General features: G+C 41.4%; 1 protein-coding gene across 5 annotated transcripts in view; it reads right to left on the bottom strand.

Moving 5' to 3' along the window:
- Positions 1-21,810, bottom strand: part of ACSS2 (acyl-CoA synthetase short chain family member 2) — a 50,626-nt gene extending 28,816 nt beyond the window's left edge. The window contains exons 1-2 of one of the 5 annotated variants that reach the window (XM_067707901.1): positions 21,668-21,810; positions 12,439-12,634 (exon numbers count right to left, since the gene is read on the bottom strand). In XM_067707901.1, the coding sequence (XP_067564002.1) occupies positions 12,439-12,557 (119 nt within the window). In that variant the 5' untranslated portion in view covers positions 12,558-12,634; positions 21,668-21,810. Of the gene's footprint in view, positions 1-5,843; positions 6,171-12,438; positions 12,635-18,635; positions 18,961-21,667 lie in introns of those variants that run through there. The other 4 variants (XM_067707898.1, XM_067707899.1, XM_067707900.1 and 1 more) reach the window with 4 other exon arrangements.
- Positions 21,811-21,817: the final 7 nt, after the last annotated feature.

Genomic DNA, 21,817 nt, shown 5'->3' with positions numbered 1-21,817 from the left:
AAGTGGGAAAACACAGGCCAGTCTACAGGCCAGTAACAATCCTAAATACTAGTATTTTCATCTATCAGTTGTGTTTTTTCATAAAGCTAAATTTATTTGATATAAAGGACTATACTTTTTGCTATGTATATTCTCATGCAGTTATTTTTAATTGAGTGATAGTGACATAAGTTGATATTTGTGGTTTGAAAAATATCCTTACTTCATAAAATTTTAAATTGGCAACTCTTTGGGGGTCTCTGCTGAAAAATTCATTAAATTTAAAAAAATCTCAGACTTCCCCAGTGGCGCAGTGGTTAAGTATCCACCTGCCAATGCAGGGGACACGGGTTTGAGCCCTGGCCCAGGAAGATCCCACATGCCACAGAGCAACTAAGCCCGTGCCCCACAACTGCTGAGCCTGTGCTCTAGAGCCCGCAAGCCACAACTACTGAGCCCACGTGCCACAACTACTGAAGCCCGTGTGCCTAGAGCCCCTGCTCTACAACAAAGAGAAGCCATCGCAATGAGAAGCCCGCGAACTGCAACGAAGAGAAGCCCCCACTCGCTGCAACTAGAGAAAGCCCGCGCGCAGCAACGAAGACCCAACACAAAAATAAAAGTAAATAAATTTTTAAAAAATTATATTAAAAAATTATTTTAAAAAAAGATTGAAAAGATAGAATGTCAAGGCCATGAAAATCAAGAAAAGACTAAGGGACTATTCTAGATTGAAGAAGACTAAAAAGAAAAAAAAGACTAAAAAGACATGACAACCACATGTCATGTGTAATTGTGAACTAGATCCTTCTGCCATTAAGGACATTATTAGGACAACTGGTAAAACTTCAGTGGAGTGGAGTCTGAGGATTAGATAATAGTGGTGTATTAGTGTTGATTTCCTGATTTTGATAGTTGTATTATGGTTATATAGGAGAAAGTCCTTGTTGGAAATACACACTATTCAGGGTCTGCAACTTACTCTCAAATGGTTCAAGAAAAAAGTTATTTGTATTGTACTTGCAACTTGCCTTTTTTTCTTTAAGTGTTGATCCTGTTTTATTATCTGACTAGAAAATTAGACAATCCACCAATCGGAGGGGATGGAGGAGCTTAAACTTGCTCATTATTGCCAGCTCCAGCCCCACCCTGGCCCTTCTTGGCATTTCTTCCTCTTTGTGAGGCCTCATGGTAAGGCGAGAAGAGGGAAAAGACAGAAGTCCTTCTGGGAGTCCTGGCAGACAATGAAGGACTCACGTTCACTACCTGCTTACAAACCCTGATATGGTGCTGGCAGATCAGCACTCAGGCATGGTGAATACACTTGGCCAAAGCAAACTTGAAGACCTCTCCAAAATATCCTTGATTTTCAGACCCAGGTAATCCAGCTTTACCTTGCCCTCGTACAGCACCTGGATGCAGGCGAGTCACTGCAGCAGGGTGTTGCTTTCAAATAGAGACGTTCAGTAGCGGCTCTTGGCCAGAGTAAAGTTGACCCTCCAGACCTCATGTTCCTTCAGAGCCCATATTCGCTGATTAGCTTCAGCTCTTGGTTGAAGTGGGATTTAAAAGGTCTCAGGGGGGGTCACACACACTTTGCTACAGACGCAGCACCAGGCCACTGGCATGTCAGCTCCACTCTCCTGTCTCTACCTAAGCACAGACCCCAGTACCTGAGGAAGAGCTATACTTGTAACTTTTCTATAAATTTAAGAATGTTTCAAAACTTTAAAGATTCAAAATATAGACTAGAGAGGGCTCATATATATAGGGCCGCAAATGCTTAGTTTAAATTTTATTCTGTAGGTCAGGAAAAGTCAGAGAGGTTCCTAGACTAAAGGCTCTTCCTCCACCTCAAAACATTTTACCTATTAAACTCTCAATCCACAGAGGACTGGAAATGGACGATCTTTGCCAGAGTGGCCACCCAATGATCAGTGCCTACTGCTTGCCAAATTAGGAAAGTAAGGGAATGAGAGGCTAGTCCTTACTCTCATAAACTTAAAATCTTTAATTGGAGAGATCTAAACCACCCACCACATCAGGCCAATATTGGGAAAGAGCAATCAAGAACAAGAAAATGCAGAAGTAGGAAATCACCAAAGGAATGCAAAAGAAATAACTTAAGTGTGGTCAATTATGAAACACTTCCTAGAAATGGTGGATTTGGAGCCAAGTTTGAGAAAAGAAGTTAAGTTCATTAGAGGAAAGAAGGACATTTTGTAAAGTATAGAAAAGTCATATGTGGCTGCCAGTCTTGAATCCTTCTGCCTAACAGTGCCCTTAGACATGTGTAATATGTATGAGTATTAGCACCACCTCATAGTAATAAATCTTTTCAGTGTGTTTTCTTGTCTTTCATCTCAGCTAATCCTTGTAGCAATTTTTTGAGACTGGCAAAACAAGATTTGCTATCCCCATTTGAAAGGTCAGAAAACTGAGGCTCAGAAGGGTGTCATCACTTGCTGAAGGTCATAAAGCAATGGTTGGGACCTCTGCCTGCAGGTCCTCAGGTAGGCTTTCTGGGTTTTGGTTTTTGTTTTTTCTAATATATACATGATCAAGAGAGTGATCTTTTCAAAATGTAACTCTGATATGTCACATCTCTACTTGAAATTCTTCATTGTCTACCTAGCACTTGTCACAATTGCAATTTTACATCTCTGTGTATGAAACACAAATTTTTGATCCTCCCCCAAAACTTCTCCTCCCAGTTTCTTCTCCAACTCAACTAATGGAAATTCCATCTTTCCAGTGCTCAGACAAAAAAACCTTTGTTTCTTGACTCCATTCTCTTATACCCCACATCAAGTTCATCAGCAAATCCTATTGGCTCTGCCTTCAAAATATTCCAAAATCTGGGGAATTCCCTGGTGGTCCAGTGGTTAGGACTCCACACTCTCACTTACAAGGGCCCAGGTTCAATCCCTGGTGTCTCACGGAACTAAGATCCCATGAGTCACACAGTGCGGCCAAAAAAATAGAAATAAAAAATCTGACCACTTTTCACAGCTTCTACTGTTGTCTCCATTATCACATCTTATCTGAACTGTTGTCAGTGCCCCCTTACTGGTCCCCTTGCTATTGCCCTGTGCCTCCCACCCACTATTCTCAAGGTAGTATGCAGACTATATATAGTAGATATTCAGTTTAAAAAAACTGTTTAATGAATGGATGAATGAACACATCTCAGCTAAGGAAAGGATGTTATTTCTTTGAGATTTGCCCTTTAATGTGTTAAGCCTTATAAATTATCATTATAAATTGTAGTCAACATTTCTAAAGCCAGCCCTAAACCATCTAAGTAAACTACTGGCTAGATAAGTGACAGATTGTCAAAGAAGCTAAGTCTGTGAAGTAGAAGCATAGTGTCTATAACAAAGAATGTAAGCGTTCTTCTGTCCAGAACAAGTTACAACTGCTATGTGACCTGGCAAAGTCACTTCTACTCTCTGAGCCTCAAGCTCCTCATCTGCCAAGTGTTCTTGTGAACCATACCTAGGTTCAAAAAAACAAGGGAACAATTATACACGTACAACACAGAGGAGACATAGTTTATTATTAGAATAAATAGAAAACTCTTAGGCATTATGGGAGATTGTAAATAATTCCCTGTCCAGGGCATACCATAGGTAGAGTACTTAATAAATGATATTGGCCAACTAGAGTATGTATACAGGAGACCAACATGCATGATGAAGGAGTTGTTCAAGAAACTATATCATACAAGGAACCTGGGAATGTGGACTCAGGACTACCTCATCCATAAAACAAGAGCACTGACTAGGTCAGGGGTTTTCAAACTGAGTTCTGCAAATCCACGGAGGTTCCACACATATATCTCACAGGGACCACAGTGACAAGGTAAAGAAGCCAACAGAATGTAGCTCTGGTCCTCCAATCTATGCTTCAACCAGATCAGCTCTGCTTTTTTCCTGTTTTAGGAATGAGGCTTTGGCATAATGGTAAAAATAGCTAACATACTGTTTGCCAAGCACTAAGCCCTTTACACAGATTATTCCAATTATTCCTCACACCAATCTAGGAACCGTTATTTTATTTTTTTGGTTGTGTTGGGTCTTTGTTGCTGTGTGCAGGCTTTCTCTAGTTGCGGCGAGAGGGGGCTACTCTTTGTTGGGGTGCGCGGGCTTCTCATGCGGTGGCTTCTCTTGTTGAGGAGCATGGGCTCTAGGCACGCAAGCTTCAGTAGTTGCAGCACACGGGCTTCAGTAGTTGTGGTGGTGGGCTCAGTATTTGCAGTGCACAGGCTTCAGCAGTTGTGGCTCGCAGGCTCTAGAGCGCAGGCTCAGTAGTTGTGGTGCACAGGCTTAGCTGCTCCGCAGCATGTGGGATCTTCCCCGACCAGGGATCAAACTCGTGTCCCCTGCGTTGGCAGGCAGATTCTTAACCATTGCACCACCAGGGAAGTCCCTAGGAACTATTATTGTTCCCATTTTACACATGGGAAAACTTAGGTTTAAAAAGGTGAGGCAATTTGCTCAATTTGTGGGAGTAGTTACTGAAACCCAAGCATAGACCAGATCCTGTCAATCACTATACATATAATATTATATTTGAATAAAAGGATTGTAATGTTTTTAGAAAATCGAAAATTACTGAACTAGATGATCTTCAAGGCATCTTCTAGATTTAGATATCTATAATTCTACATTCAGCCTGGCAAAGGGATACTGCCCTCAAATACCTGAAGGGATGTCTTGTGGAGAAAAGAATGGGATTATTCTATGTGGCCCCAGAGCAGAGAACTAAGACCAAGGGAAGAGGAGAGAATGGGAATAAAGTTATACGGAGGTAATATATCTAAGAACTTTGTAACAGAGCTGCCTAACAATGGGATAGGTATTGTGTGAACTCTGTGGTCTTGGTAGTGTTCCAGAATCAGAATGATCACTTATGAGAATTGTTGGGGATGGAGATACTGGGGCTACAACTCCTGCTTTGTACAGGAAGTGGACCTCAAAGGTCTGGGAGTGAGAGTCTCAAATTCTCAGAGGTTCAAGGTGTCAGACGCTAGGGATCATTACCAGTGACCAAACTCTCCCATACCAAATCCAGGAAAAGGGAGAAGGCCCATCTTCAGCTCCAAGCCTTCTGTATTTACTGTTGTAAATGTGAGGCTTCCCTAAGGCAAGAACCCATGCTCCCACCTAACTACCTGCTCTCTTCAAAGGACAAGAGGCCAGTACTGGGTTCCTCCCCTTCCCCCAACCTCTCCTAGCTGCCTTGCCACTGCAGTTCCCTACATTTGTGATAGAAATTCTGAAGGTCAGTGACAGAAGTAACTTTAGCAAGTATCCTGTTCACCCCAGACAGTTTACCAGTGAGATAAAGAAGGCTCAGAAAAAGGTCATTATCTAAAGCCATTCTCCTCATTAAATATCTACTTTACTGGTATAAGAAGTCAGCTCAGACACAAACTCAGGTAGCTGACATGGCTCAGGACACTGAATCAGGCCTCAAGACAGTCTCCATTTATTACACACTTATTATTACATATGTTAGTACATATAATATATTAATGTATAACATATACTATTATTATTATACTACATTTATTATTCATTTCCCACCTACTTCCAAAAAGTGACTAGTGACTTGGACAGCACAGTCTACTTGTTTCATTTTTATCACTTTAGGGAGTGGCTCTTTAAGGCATCAAGAGTCTGAAACTCAGGGGAAGTGAGAGAAGAAAATTAGAGATCCACCTTAAACATGAAATCCTCCAGTCCTCCTCCACAATCTGCCCGCCTGATTCAAGTGGAGAAAGACTGTTCCCAGCAATAGTTATTTCCCCACATATCTCCCGTTAGATTAAAGCATTTATGCTAAAGTGTTCATATTACCAGACAAGGGGATCAGATTCTCTTCCTCAGCTTCTTCATCCCTTCTAAAATCCTCCTCTTCTTTCATCATCTCAACAGAAGCCCAGCCTGCCTATTGAGTCACCACAGAGTCATTATAGGTTGCAACAGAACTTCTAAAAACAACCTCCTCTTCAGAAACAATCACAGAATCCTGAAACCTCAGTGTTGGAAGGGACCTTGCAGAGTATCAGTAGTTCATCTCCCACCACTCCCACAAAGGGAAGGCCCAGAGAGGGGAAGAGAATGGTCTGAGGCCATCTTCTTTCTCAAATGAGTGTTTTTCCTTAGCAAGTACAGTAGACCCTAGAACAACATAGGGGTTAATCTGCATATAACTTAGTTGCCTCTCCATATCCTTGATTCCTTCATATCTGCTGATTTAACCAACCACAGACCATGCAGTACTGTAGTATTTACTGTTGAAAAATATCTGCGTATAAGTGGACCCATGCAGTTCAAACCCACATTGTTCAAGGGTCAAATGGTATATTTGAATAAGTAAATACACTATTGTGAAACCAGTGGAGATATAGATGGAGGACAAAAAAGTCCCTCCCTTCCCATAGTGATCAACTAGTTCACTGAACTAGTGATCAACTAGTGATCATCTAGTTCACTGAAATGAACTCCAGAACATGGACCTAGATAATTAACAGAGTCCTTGGACATGAATGCTAAGATAACACACTCTAGGGCTCTGGTTTTCCATGTCACCTTGACAATCTTCTCCTTGTCAGACCATGGGCTTATCTCACCTTCCCAACCATCCCCACACCTCCTCAAATACACACACTCACACATACCCCACCAGGATCTGGACGGTTCTAAATATCATATTTTGGAACTCATACTCAGGAACATACAGGGATCCTGAGAGCAGAGCTTCTGTCCTAAAGTCACCTGCTTCTCAGAAGTTTCTAAGGAAGGACTGAATAATAGAGCCTGTGGAGAGATATTTCAGTGATTTCAGCTGAGGTTGAAGGGGGAGATGGTATAGAGATAATGATAGCCATAGGCAACCACAAAGCAAAAAGTAGAAGGAATGGACTATACCAAATATTTTGGCTTTGGAGATTGGGTTCCTCTCCTGGAATAACCTAGAGACTGAGCAGCTCATATAAATCACCAGAATAATAGCCATCAACCACTCTTTCCACCCACTCCCCATAATCTCCCACTGCTTACTTAATCCCCCAATCTCCCACTGTTTGCCAGTATCCCTTTAACTCCTTGAGCTACCTCTAATATCCCTCACCGACTATCTCTCCCTGAATTACTTTTCTAATAACTTTGTTACTGATTTCCTTCTCACACGTACACACATAAATCCCCACGAACCTGCCATGTTAGGGGGAAGAAAGTGCAAGAGAGGTTAAAACCAAAGTCTTAAGGGCAAATTTAGCCTCTGGATCAGATGACTGTGTGCCTCTGAAAGAGGTAAAGTGTTATATAGACTAAGGGGACCCTTGACTCTTCTCTCTCACTTTCTCTGTCTGTGCGCCCACCATCTACACACCCAGTTACCTATGTTGGTTTCTTTCCTCTAAATTACTCTAACATTTCATTGTTCAATTCCATTCCCACCAGCAATATCCCAGTTCAGGCATCTCTACCTTGAATAACAAAACTCTCAGTTCTCTGACTTTCCACTCTCACTTCCATATGAATCCAGATTAATCTTCTTAAGCCCAGCTGTGACTGCATCATTCCCCTGCATAAAATCTTTCCTAGGTCTCCAAAAATAGTCAAGATGTCCCATTCCTGGACCTCATCCACTGCTGAAGATAACCTTGACTCCTCTCTCTCTCACTCCTCAAATCCAATCCAAGTCAGCAAATTCCATGGGCTTTTCACTCAAAATAGATCCAGATTTTGACCACTTTTAACCACCTTCAAGCTACTACTAAGTCTAAATCACCATCATTGTTCAGCTAGATTTCTATAATAGCCTCATAATTGATCTCCGTGCTTCTATTCTTGCCCTTCTACAGTCTACTCTCAACACAAAGACAGATTCTAAACATAATTCTAAACATAAGTCAAATCATTTTTACTTCTATGCTCAAGATTGTCCAGTGGTTCCCCATTTCACTGTGAATAAAACCCAAAAGTCTTTCAAGGTTCTATACAATCTAGTGTCCTGCTGACCTCATTCCCTACTACTCTGTTTTTCTAGCTAATACTGCTTCAGCTACACTAACTTCCTAGCTAGTATTCAAATACCCCAGGTAGCAGAACACTCCCATCTCAGGGCCTTTGCACTTGCTCCTCCATGTACCTGGAATATTTCCCTTTCCCAACCCAGCTATGGGCATAACACTCTCCATTTCCTTCATATCTCTGCTCAAATGTCACCTTTATCAGAGAGTGCTTCCCTTATCAATCCCCATTCTTCATTGTCATTCCTTTTTCCTTAAACTGCTCTGTATTTTTCTATAGCACTTATCACTACCTGTCACATATTTATTGGTTGGTTTGTTTATTGTCTGTCTCCTTAAGCTGGAATATAACCTCCACGAGGGCAGAGAGTTTGTCTGTTTGTTCAAAATACTTCCTGGTACATAGTAAGTTCTTAATAAGTATTGAATGAATAAATTGTTCCCTACATAAACCCTTTACTCTAGACAGACTTGGTCATCTCACTGTCCCGATAATAATAATAATGGCGGCTAATATTTGAGTGCTTTCAATGTGCCAGGAATTGGACACATGGGTTTGTTATCCTTTTCAATCCTGTTCAGCTGACAACTCCATGAGATAAAAACTATTTTTATCTACATTTCACAGTTGAGAAAACTGAGGCTCAAAGAGGTTAAGTAACTTGTGCAAAATCGTAAAGCTAGTTAGTGGCAGAAACAGGACTCAAATTAGGTTAGTTTGACACCAAAACACATTCTCCTAATTTTATGTTATACTGCCTCCCTGCAATGCTTTCTCCCTTCTGTGAACTATTAGTAAAAGTGGCTCTGTGCAATTTGACCCATAATTGCTTTCAGGCTGTTTCATGTAGGCCTGTCTGGTCTTCCCCAATAGAATGTAAATCTATTTTACATTCATTAAAGGGTCTGGGCCATTTAAACCTGGTGACACCATTTATTTTACATTTTTAAGCAAATTAATTTAAAGTTAATTTAACTAATATTTAACTATAATTTCTCTTTTCACTGGTCACAGCCAAGTACTGCACAGCTAGAATAACGAAGTACTGTTGACCCTTGAACAACACGGGTTTGAAATGCATGAATACATTTATATGCAGACTTTTTTCAATTGTAAATACTACAGTACTACATGATCCACTGTTGGCTGAATCCGCAAATGTGGAACCTCGGATACAGAGGCTATGGAGGGCCAGCTATAAATTACATGCAGATTGGATTGTGCAAGTGTTGGCACCTCTAACCCTCGAGTTGTTCAAGGGTCCACTGTAGTATCATATGGTAAAAAGAGAAGTTGACTAGGAGTGAGGATATCTGGAGATTAGTCTCAGCTCTGTCTCCAAGCAGGTTTATCACCCTTAAGCAAATCACTTAGCTTCTCTGATCCTTAATCTACCCATCTGTAAAGAGAGCTGGCCTAGATGGACTCTAAAACAGTCACTTCAAATTCTAAAAATACTGTTCTTCCGTGAGTATTTACAATGTGTCAAGCCAAAAGTAAAAGGCTAACTTCTTCCTTAATATTGTTCTATTTTGGCTTATTGGAGTACTTTCCTAAGAGCACTATTTCCTTTGTGGATTATTTCAGTATGTATATAAGATATGCCCTAAAACAAGAAGTGACCTACAAATGTGGTTTTCTAATGCCATTATAGCTATCTAAATGCCTAGGTTGAAAAGAAAGTCGTACTATGGCTCCATAAGAAGTATATCAACTGGAACAAATCACTGAAAAGATGTCACTTTAAAAGCATTAATAGAAATTAGAGCGGGAAGAAGGTGGGCTCCAAGACAAAGGACAAAGGAGAAAAACAGCACTTCAGAGAATAAATTATATGATACAGAGTTTGAAAAATATTGAGAATATGAGAAAGGCAAATAGTGCAAGAAAAATGGCAGGTGATTTTTAACTTCTGTGAAAAAAAAATCTTTACATAAAAGGAACTGCAACTGTGATAGATTATTCTAACATAAACATTGATTTTTAAATCAACTAAAAAACAGAGGTATAATTATATTGAGGAGATAAGAGAAGGAAGCTGGAGGAGTATACAAGAACTGAATTCTCATCTATCATAAAAGGAAGTCAATACTTTCTAAAAAAAAAGATGAAGAAATAGCAGTGTAAGCATATTATTTTTAAAATATGGAGGTAGAAAAGGGAAGTAACCAAGTATCTCGCATGTTTGCACTTTACTTTCTTTTAACAAATGTTATTTGTAGCTTGAGAATTGAATAATAATGGCCAGTGTGGTACTTGTCTCCACTCTTCTTACCCTTGTACCATAACACCTAACATAGGGCTGTGTACCCAATATCTTTAAAAATTCTTATTGGTTGAGTGACCAATGTAAAAATGGAGTGAAAATGTCTTGTTATAGAGTTACAGAATTTTGCACTGGAAGTAAATGTAGAGACTATATAATCAAGTGCTTCCCAAATTGGTGTTCCATGGAATAAGGCTTCTTTTGATGTTAATAGCATGCTACGAAATGTGTCTGGGGCTCAAATAAACTTTAGAAATCCCATGTTAAAATTAATCAGGTGTCTTTACTGTAGGACTTCTTGGAGTCTTTACTATATTAATATACATTGGGAATCCCACAAAGGTAATTTATTATGTAGTGCTTCTCAGTCTCATTTGTTTCATGAATCAAGAAGCCCCTGCTAATATGTCTAGTAGTTAGTGAGTGGTTCCTAGAGCATTCTTGGGAGAACACTGATCTAATCTACTCCTTTCATTTTACAAATGTGGAGACAGGCTCTGTTCAGGTATGGATGGTAGGGGAACTAAAAGAAGGGCCTCAGCATTCTGCAGCAATATCCAGTGATTGGACAACTCTGGCCTGTGTTTTTCAGTCTTTCATCTTGCACCTGAATTATTTCAAACCAGGTAACAAATTTAGACAAAAGCATCTCCTCTGCAAATCTTTAAAGGTTTTTTGATCCCTAAGGAACCTAGGAGGTGGGCCCAAGTGTCAGCTGGAGCTCAAGCATAAAGTCCCAGGGCAGGAGCTAAACAAAGTCTCAACAGGCATAATAGGCCATGACTTTCAGTGGCAAAGTGACCCCAAACTGAACAATGGTAATGTGATAACAGACCACTCACATCTGTATGTTGTTTTCCAATGAACAAATAAATGCTTTTACAATATCATATTTGATTCTCATAACAATCTAGAGATAAATACAAGGGTAGAAATATTACCCCCATTTTATGAATGAGGAAACTGACTTTCAGAGAGTTAAATGCCTTGCCTAGGGTTACAAAGCAAGTGAATGGCACAGTTGGAATAAGAATCTGAGTTTCCTATCTCTCAGGTTAGGGCTTTTCTCAATATATCACATAAACTGGGCAAATTTTTACTGACTACCAATTTAATTCTTCCATGAAATACCAACGTGCTCCAATTGGCTTACTTAAAAAGAAATAGATCAATTCCAAAGTGCTCATGGTTGGTGGCAGAAGCAACACTCCAATAACTGGAACTTCAAGATCCTATATCAGGTTCAGTTTTGTAACACCTCCTCTAAGCTATGTTGCTAGGAGGAGGGGGGTCTCAGTTTCAGTTGGGGAGGCAGTGTGGCCTAGTGTTAAAAGCAAGGAATCAGACAGACTTGGGTTTGAATCCTGGCTCTACCAGTTACTCATGCTATGACCTTATTCACTATGAAGCACAGATGTGTGCTTCATTTCTTCAGCTACAAAATGTAGCAAAGAATACCTACTTTGCAAAGCTAAGTTGGGAGGCTAGTATAAGAAATTAAAAGGATAGTATAGTGTCATGGTTAAGAGTATAAACTCTGGAATTGTGCTACTGGGGTTTGAATCTTAGCCTTGCTTCTTACTAGTTGTATGACTTCAGATAAGTCATTTATCTACATCTCAGAATTTCAGTTTTCACATATGTAAAATGAGGAAAATAAATAATGTATTCTTAGTTGCTGTGAGCATCAAATATGATATTTGCTAAGCACTTGAGCACAGTGTCTGGCATATATCTCAATCAAAGGTAATGATGATAACAGTGGTAGTGGTAGTGAAAAATCCAATATCCATTTTTCTCCCAAAGCAAGAATGAGAAAGAAAGCTACTTAGTACTGTTTGCTTCCATTTACCCTCTCACCTTGTTCCTCTCCAAGTTGAGAACACTAGACTAGAAGTCAGGACACTTGGCTTTGAATGTCAATTCTGTCACATTCTAGTTATGTGATTTTAGGGAAGTCATTAACTTACTTGAGGTATTTTTCCTCACCTGAGACATTAAGTTAATGATACTCTGCTTATTCTTCTGGGTCATTGTAAGTATCAAATGAATTCATGGATTTTTAAGGTACTTTGTGAACTATAAAACACTATATAAATGTGAGGATGACTTTTTATCTGCCACAGGCTATAAAATAGATGTTTTTACCAGTAAAAAGCAACTTTATCGCCAAGTTTTTTCTCGTAGACAATTCGATCCAGTACATTGTAGCAGACGTTGGTAGTTGCTCCTTTCATCCACTCAATAAAGATTTTCCCTTTAGTCATATCAAAGTTGTACTGGAGGAATGGACCAGGACATGGGGTCTTCCAGTAAAATTCCTTGGCAATGTCTCCCCAAAACTCTGCAACAGAAAAGGAAGCCCAGACATCACTTAGCTTCTCAGACATATTTATCCTCAGATGGCTTACCAGTCTATGCACAGGACCAAGTCACAACTCCGCCCTGAACTCTAGGACCTACCACCTGGGTCCCTCCTCTACCTATCTATCAAATCTTAACACACACCACACTCCTAAACCACCTTCTATTCCCATGGGCTGAATCTTGACTCAAATTTCTTCCCTCCCTTCTCAAAACTGCCACTCCATTTTTCACCTCTATTTAAATTGTAGCCACAATGCCTAGTACGTTGTAGTCAATCAGTAACTTTTTAAATGAACTAATTAGTGAAAGGAAGAAATCCTTTACCCACAGAGGCTTCCATGACATAGGAGGCTTAATTTGTTCATTCACTCTCAGCAATTATTTAATGAGCATCTCTTTCTCCTACTACTACTTGCCCAAGTGTTACTTGCTAAGTGCCAGATGTTGCTTTAAGCTCCTTAAATGCATTATCTTATTTAGTTCTTACTACAACCCTAGGAGGTAGGCCTTATTTTCATTCTTATTTTATTGATTTGAAAATCGAGGCTCAGAGAGGTTAAATAATTTGCCCAAGGTTATACATTTACTAAGTCACCATTTGAACTGCCCTGAGGAAGACATTGTTGCTAAAATCTGAAAGATGAATAGGAGTTTTTCTCCACGCCCCCACCAAGAAAGACATTATTATGGGACAGAAAAGAACCAAGGGTATGCGTTAAGAGGAACTCCCTTAGGCCGAAGCACTGAGAATTACAGAAAGAACAGCAGGAATTGATGCATAAACTGGGCAGATAACGCAATCCTTCTAAGGAAGAATTCTAAGGAAGCTAAGGATTCTAAGGATTCTAAGGAATGCTTCTAAGGAAGCATAAAGAATTTGCTATTTACCCTAAGAGCAATGGAGAGCCATCATAGGAGTTTAATCAGGAGAAGGACATGATCAGATTTACAATCTTGAAATATTTGCCTGGCTACTTTGGAGAAAAGGTACTCAACAGGTTAAACATACAACTGCAGAACACCTAGGATAATCTCAGTACTGGATCAGGAGCTAGAGGAGAGAGAGACACTTAGAACCATAATAATGGAAGGAACTTTAGAGGTTATCACCCCCTCATTTTACTGATAAGAAATCAAATTTATAGAGGTAAAGTGACTTGTTCAAGGTTAGATGATTTAGCTTATATAATCTGATTAAAGAGATAAGACTAACATAAAATATTTTTGAATATACAAGACAGAATATAATTGAAAGCTAAATCACATGGAGTACAATTTGCAATGAATTAAAGAAATCCAAATTAAATCAACCCCAAGGTGCCATTATATGCCAATAAAACTAGCAAAGACTAAAAGAAAGATTAAACTCAATGCTTGAGTGGCCCTAGAAAACAGATACTCTTATATGATAACAGCATTATAAGAAATTAGCACAATTTACTGAACAACAGGGCAATGCCTGACAAGAATCATAACATTTTTAATACTCTTTCATCTGCTAACTTACCTTTCGGGAACCCACTCTAAGAAAATAATACCAAAGAAAAAAAGAGATTACTCAAGAGATGTTTATACTAACACTATTTATAATAGTGAAACTAGAAACAACCCTAAAGCCCAATAATGAAAAAACTGATAAAAACTAGCAATACTGGTAGTGATAACAATAGAATACTAAATGGCCATTAAAGAGGGAACAAATGGGTCTAACTCTAAAGTCCATGTTGTTACAACTACACTGAGTATGTGTGTATACTCAAAAATATTTTAAAGTGATAATTAGTACGCATAAACTATGTAAAACTATATATGAACCACATTTATGTCCATCAACAAGGAGTGAAGAAAACTGAGTTTTATGATCACTTAGTTTTTTTTGTTTTGCTTTGCTTTGCTTTGTTTTGTTTTTTTTGGCCACGCCACGCTGCATATGGGATCTTAGTTCCCCAACCAGGGATCAAACCCGTGCGCCCTGCAGTGGAAGCTCGGAGTCTTAAACACTGGACCGCCAGGGAAGTCCATGATCACTTAGTTTTAGTTTTTGTTTATTTCTGGTGGAGCTGTTGAACTCTGGATGTTTCTTTGGCACACATTCTAAGTACTGAAGAAGTTTAGAAGAGGAAAAGATGAAAATGGTCTGGGATGATCAGGGAATGCTCTGTGGAATTGTTGGGGTTTGACTAGGTAGAGAGGAACAGAAGGGAATGGGCAAAGGCTAGGAGATGGGAAAGGGACTTTTGTGTATCCAGTATATCAACAAGAATGACCTGTGGTAGAATGAGGGGTATATGATAGGGAGTAGCAGAAGATAAGAATAGAAAGGTGGGGTGGGCTAGTTATCCAGAGACTCTGAAAGAAAGGCAGAATTTTAATTTGAAGCTGTAGGAAATAGGGAACTATTACAAGTTTTTGAAGTGACATATGAAAGCAGTGTTTCCATAATATCAGGCTAATAGTGTTTAGATAAATCTAAATCTAAATCTACCAGAAATATTGGAAATGAGTGAGACTAGTGGAGAGAGAAGCAATTAGGAGTCTACTCCCTTGAATTAAAAGGGTCGATGGGAATGGAAGAAAAGGTAACCTGAGAGAGATTTTGAAACAGTATTTGACAGAATTTGGTGAAAGGCAGCCTGTGGATCAGGGAAGAGGAACAGCATAGCTATTGGGAGAACAGGTTCTGCAATCAAAACTACCTTGGTTCAAATCACAGCTCCACCACTAAGTACCTGTGTGACCTTGTGCAATTAAGTTAACCTCTCTAAGCTTCAGTTTCCTTCTCCATAAAATGGGGATAATAGTCTCTACATCAAATCAAACAGAATTTGTGCTTAGTAAGCAGTAAGCAATCTATAAATAAATAAGATATACAGATAGATAGGATCTGGGATGGTGCCATTGACAGGGATTAGAAAATTAGGGAGGAAAGCAGGTTTGGAAGGGAAAATTGGTAAATCTGAGTCACAGTCCTATTAAATATTGTATAACAACAGGGTGTGTGAATAAAATGCTCTACAGACCTATGAAATTTGAGACTAGAGCAAAAGTGAGATCCTGGATACAGAGCTAAATATGTAGAAAAGGAGTTCTTGTGACAGTAATAGCTCACCCCTGGGGAGAAGATATTTGCAAATCATATATCCAATAAAGGGTTAGTATTCAAAATATATAAAGAACTCATACAACTCAACAACAAAAAAACAAACAACCCAATTAAAAAATGAGCATAGGTGCTGAATAGACATTTTTCCAAAGAAGACATACAGATGGGCAACAGGCACATGAAAAAATGTTCAATATTACTAATTATTAGGGAAATGCAAATCAAAACCACAATGAGATATCACCTCCACCCGTTTGAATGGCTATTATCAAAAAGGCAAGAAATAACACGTTTTGGAAAGGATATGGAGAGACGAAACCCTCATACATTGTTGGTGGGAATGTATATTGGTGCAGCCACTTTGGAATATGGCGATTCCTCAAAAAATTAAGAATAGAACTATTATACAATCCATTATTCCACTTCTGAGTATTTTTCTGAAGAAAACAGAAACACTATTTTGAAAAGATATATGTACTCCTATGTTCATTGTAGTAGTATTTACAATAAATAGCCAAGATATGAAAGCAACCTAAGTGTCTATTGATAGATGAATGATAAAGAAGATGTGATATATAGAGATATATATTTATTATATGGATATATGAATATTACTCAACCATAAAAAGAATGAAATCTCACCATTTCAGACAGTAAGACAAAGACAAATACCATATGCTTTCCCTCCTATGTGGTATATAAAAAACAAACAAAACAAAATAAATGAACAAACCAAACTAAACAAAAACAAACACGTAGATACAGAGAACAGATCAGTGGTTACCAGAGAGGAAGGTTGGGGAGGGGAAAATGAGTAAAGAGGGTAACTATATGGTAATGGATGGAAACTGAATTTTTGGTGGTGATCACACTGTAGTGTATACAGAAGTAGAAATATAACACTGTACACAGGGAACTTAAATAATGTTACCTCAATTAAAAAAAAATAGCTCACCCCTGGGAAACAGAACTCATGACAGGAGAAAATAGAGAGGGAAGAGAAGTGAAAAGGGGTCTGAGGTAGGAGGGGAGGGATAAATTAGGAGTTTAGGATTAACGTATACACACTACTATATGTAAAATAGATAACCAATAAGGACCTACTGTGTAGCACAGGGAACTATACTCAATATTTTGTAATAACCTATAAGGGAAAAGAGTCTGAAAAAGGATATACATAAATAACTGAATGACTTTGCTGTATACTTAAAACTAACACAACATTGTAAATCAACTATACTTCAATAAAAAAAAAAAAAGAAAGAAAGAAAAGAAAAGAAACAAGCTGGGGACATCTAACCTGAAAGTGAACTTAGATTAGGGGGTGAGACTATAGATTAGATCACCTCTCTGAGAGCCAACCAGGCAGTCTCCATTGGAAAAATGAAGATATGATATTATTATAGGACCAGTATATTAATTGGTCTTTATATTTTATTCCTAGAGAATCCCAACAAAAACATGGTGTTATCCCAAGAAGTCAGAATCCTGGAATGGCTGGTGGATACAGGTGTGTGATATAAGTGTGTTTTATGAAAGTTCCATGTGATTGTGTTTTTATTTAAAGATATTGGCTCATTTCCCTATTAAAGGAAGCCTACTGTGAATTCTTTTATAAAGCATAGAAACTTTTGGCAAGGAAAGAATTATCAACCAGTTGACTCTTTCAAGTGTAATATTTGTCTAAGGTGTGGTATACATTAATGAGCAGTAAGACACTCTCTATGTAGGCAAATTTAGTCAATAAATATCTATACGAACACCTTAAAAAAATAAAAGAGGTCTGAGGACTCAAACTTGGACACTGCATGCAGCAATCAACCACTCTACACTTGATTCAGTCTCATCTTGCATTACTCAATAATTGCTTCATCCACTTTGTTCCTATTGTTATCAGACTAACCGCTATTTAGTGAACGCTACTGTGCATCAGGCACTCTATAATGCACACTTCACTTATTACTCATTTTTGCCCTCAAACGAAACTGTGAGGCAGGTATTATTACCTCTGTCTTATAGATAAAGAAAAGGAATTCCAGACAGGTTTTAAAATCTGCCTAAGGCCACACAGTAAATGAGTGGTAGAGCCAGGATCTAAATCTAGATTTTTCTGAGTTTGATTCGGTGGTTCATGCTTGTCCCACTGCCAACATCATGCTGCCTCCCACCTCAGCTACAGTTGTGACCCCTAACCCAGCTTGAGGGCACAGATGGGGAATTTTCCCCACACGTTCTTAAAGACATGGAACTACCTATCGGAATTTCTGAGTTATTACAATCCCATCCCTAATTTTTTTTAAAAAGACAACATTTTAGTGACTTGTTCAGTCTTATATGGTAGTTTCCATTGGGATTTCTAAAATACTAAAAATAGATCTGGGACTCCATTACTAATTTGGGGACCCTGGGATGGGACCCTACTGCCCCTCAGCAGTGGAGACTAACTCACAGGTTGAAGGTGTCAGGAGGCACTGGGTAGGCTGGTCTGAAAAGCGGCTAAGAAAATTCTCTTTGTGGCCCGCCTCTCCTCAAGGCGCTCTGCGCCCTTAAGAACCCGCCTTTTCACCTGAGGAAGTGTTCTCTTCTTAGGACACTTTTCACTCTCCTCACAAAACCTGCATCTCCTCACGAAACCCCCAAGCCGCCAAGGAACTCCGCCAATTCCTAGGGAACCCTCATTTCCTACAGAACCCTCCTTCTCAGAGAATCCCCCTCTCCTCCCGGAACCCCTTTTCCGCAATTCTTCCCTCACAAAACCTCTATCTTCTCACGGACCCCTCAGTTTCCCAAGGGAACCCCAACTCCTCACTCTCCTGTGAGCCCCCCACTTCTCTCCTCCCTGACGTCCCTCAGGCCCGCCCGGGCCCGGCCTCACCTCTCGGCTCCTCCAAGGAGCGCCTGTGCAGCTCGCGGTAGCGCTGCAGCGAGGGGACGTGCGCGGAACGGCTGACCTCGGGCGGCGGAGACCAACTCCACGCCCGGCTCCGGGCTCCAGCCTCCTCCCGGACCCCGCTCCCACCGCCGCTCCGGCCCCGCTCCTCGGGAAGCCCCATCACCTCAAGTTCCGAACACCGTAGCAGCCTTGGCGGTCTCAGCGGAAGACCAGGAGGGGGAAAACAGGCCGACCGAGGGGCGGGGCCTTCAGAGAAGAGCGGGGCCTGACAGCAGAGGCGTGGCTTAGGCATGTGGCGGGGGAGGCGGCCCGGAGGGGCGGAGCGATGCCTGGTGGAGGTGGGACCAGGGCTAGCAAAGAGACCGATAGGGAAAAGTCGAACATTGCTTGGGGGATGGGGCGGAGCTGACTTGCGGAAGGGGTGGAACCGCAGCGTGAAAGCAGAAGGGGAGGGGCCAGGCGTGACGGGAGAGAGGGTGGGCCCATGGAGTGACGGGGAGTGGCGAGGCTGGCTGTGACAGGGTCTACGAATTTCCATCCAGACCTAAAATGCAAAGACTCAAGTAAAGACTGGGAGGCGCCTTCAGTCTTTGCTAGTAAACCCATTTCATTGCATAAATGGTAAACTCAGGGAAAGGGAGGGCTTTGTACAAGATCACAGAAAAAACAACGACCGTAACTTGGGCCAAACCTAGGTCTCCTGACTCCAGGTGTTTTTACCGCCTCATCAGGCTGACGCTAAGGCTTGTGAAATGACAAAGTCTATGCAAGTAGAAGGAATCACACCCTTCTTTCCTTCCCAGTCTCTTACTTCACCAAGAGACCCCTCCCCTGCCACACCTGGGTTCAGATACCTCTGGCTTCTCTCTCTCTCTTCCACTCCAGACGGGAAAGACCAGCCAGGACCCTCCATCTCCCACCTGCACTTACCACCAAGAAGGGCCCACTCCTGCCCATCGGTTCACAGAATGGCCGTCAAGGCAGGAAGGATCCTTAAGTATCCAACTCCAAGGGTGATTCTGAGGCCCGGAAGCAGGCAGCCCCCACTTCCTGAAGCCTACACAGGACCCCACCTGGCCCAGCCTCCCTTCCCACCTGCTCTCTTGTTCTTTGTCCAGCTAGCTGCAAGGCCAGCACACCCTAAACTGGAAAAAACAAACAAACAAACAAACCTCCCCATGGTCAGATCTTGATCCAGAGCCTACCCAATCCTGAGGAAAGGGTCTCAGGGCTCATGGAAGGGATACAGACCTCATGGAATAGACATGGACCCCACTGAGAAGACGATACTTCATCGAGGAGGCATTAACTGCACAAAAGGGACACGCACTTCACTGAAGGTACATGGACTCCATTAAGGGAACACAGATCTTACTGGGGCATCTCAGATCTCACTGAAAGGGCTGTGGACCCTGCTAATAGGACATGAATGGCATTGAAGGTCACTGACCTTACTGAGGGGACATGGGCTTCCTCCAAAGAGATACAAAATATATAGACTTTACTAAAGAGACATGAACCCCACTGAGAGGACTCAACCCCACTGAAGGGCCTCTTACTACACTGAGGGAATGCACACCACTGAGGGGATCAGACTTCACTGAAGCATAATAAGCTCTATGGACCTCACTGAGGAGATAGGAACCTCTCTGTGAAGAGAAAGGCACATGCAATGGCACACAGTCCTAGTATAAACGGTCATCTTTCCATCCCACACACAAAGTTCTGGGCAGCCCTCTCCCTTCTCCCCTCTCTTCCCAGCCCTTCTTTCAGGCCCCAGAGCTGTTCCCAACACACTGCTGCCCTCTCCTGTCTACAGGTGGCACTGCAGATGCTGGGCCCATAATGGATTTACAAGCAGTTCAGGTCATCTCTGAGCGTGGAGCCTGGGGTTGGGGAAGGAGGGGATGTGTGGCCAGGGGCTTGACCAGTCCCCTCCCTCTGCCTGTGGACTGTGAAATGGAAGTCTGGACAAGAGGCCTAATAATATAGGGAACCAACACCCCATCCCTGGAAATGGGGTAGTAGTGCAAACTATGGTGTAGTGAGAAGAGGATGGATCCGGTTGGACAAGATGAGAATCCACGAGATTAAGAAAAAATTTTTAATAATGATTATGGCATTTACTGTATTAAGTAGGTGTCAAGCCATATACTAAAAACTTTCCGTGTGTTATTTAGTCCTCACAACCCAGAGATGGATACAGTCATTCTCTCCATTTTACAAATGAAGAAACCCATACGCAAAGAGATTAAGTGTTTTGCCCAAGATCACATAGTTTGTAAGCTGTAGCAGAGGGAATAGAACCCAGATACCTAGACTTTAGACCCAGTCCTTACCCTTTTATCCTCCCCCAACCCAGCCCACTCCTACCATATCACCACCACCATGATTTCTTTCTCAAAGTTTCCTTTCCAGAACCACATAAAATAAAAGCTCTTTAAATAATGGTAAATATGCAAGTTCCAGAGACCCCATTCCAGCCAATTAAATCATGATCGCTAGAGTGGAATCTAGGGATCCGCTTTTAAGATCCTAAGACAAGCTCAAGTTTAGGTTCACTGCCCTATGCTGATAGGTCAGGGGTTCTAGAAGCGGTTGTGATTGAAAGAGGAGTCGACGAAGTGTGGGGGGTCCAGGGAAGGATCTGACGTCCGAGGAGAGATGTCCAAGGAAGGGCCTCGAAATGAAGCAGGTTGCACATGAAGTAGGGGCTGGGGCTGGGGGTCGGGGGTGAAGGCGGAGTCTGAAGTCGAAAGAGGGGTCTGGGGTCGGAGGAAGAGTCTGAGATAGGAGGATAAGGATCTTGGAGTCCAAGGAGGGGTCTGAGGTTCGAGGAGTCTGGCATTAGAGACAGTATCTGGGGTCGACAGGAGGTTTGCAGTCAGTGAAAGGGACTGCGAGCCGAGGAAGGAGCCTGGAGTCTGAGGAGGATCCTAGCTCAAACTGGAAGGAGGAAGGGGTTTGGTCCCTGGGCTACGTAAGGTGCCCCGAGCCACTAAGGTCGCGCTTACCGCGTGCTCTTCCCTCCTGACCCCCGACTGCGCGACCCGGACCCGTCCTGCAGGCTCTGCATCCACACCCACACCCCAACCTGCGCTCTCAATGCAGGCTGACAACGCTAAGCAGGCGGGGCCGAGTCAAACCCCGACACCCTCCAGGGT

Source organism: Pseudorca crassidens, chromosome 15 (genome assembly GCF_039906515.1).
Source record: "Pseudorca crassidens isolate mPseCra1 chromosome 15, mPseCra1.hap1, whole genome shotgun sequence".
NCBI lineage: Eukaryota > Metazoa > Chordata > Mammalia > Artiodactyla > Delphinidae > Pseudorca > Pseudorca crassidens.
The sequence above is the reverse complement of the archived record's forward strand: the minus strand, read 5'-3'. Positions and strand labels throughout refer to the sequence as shown.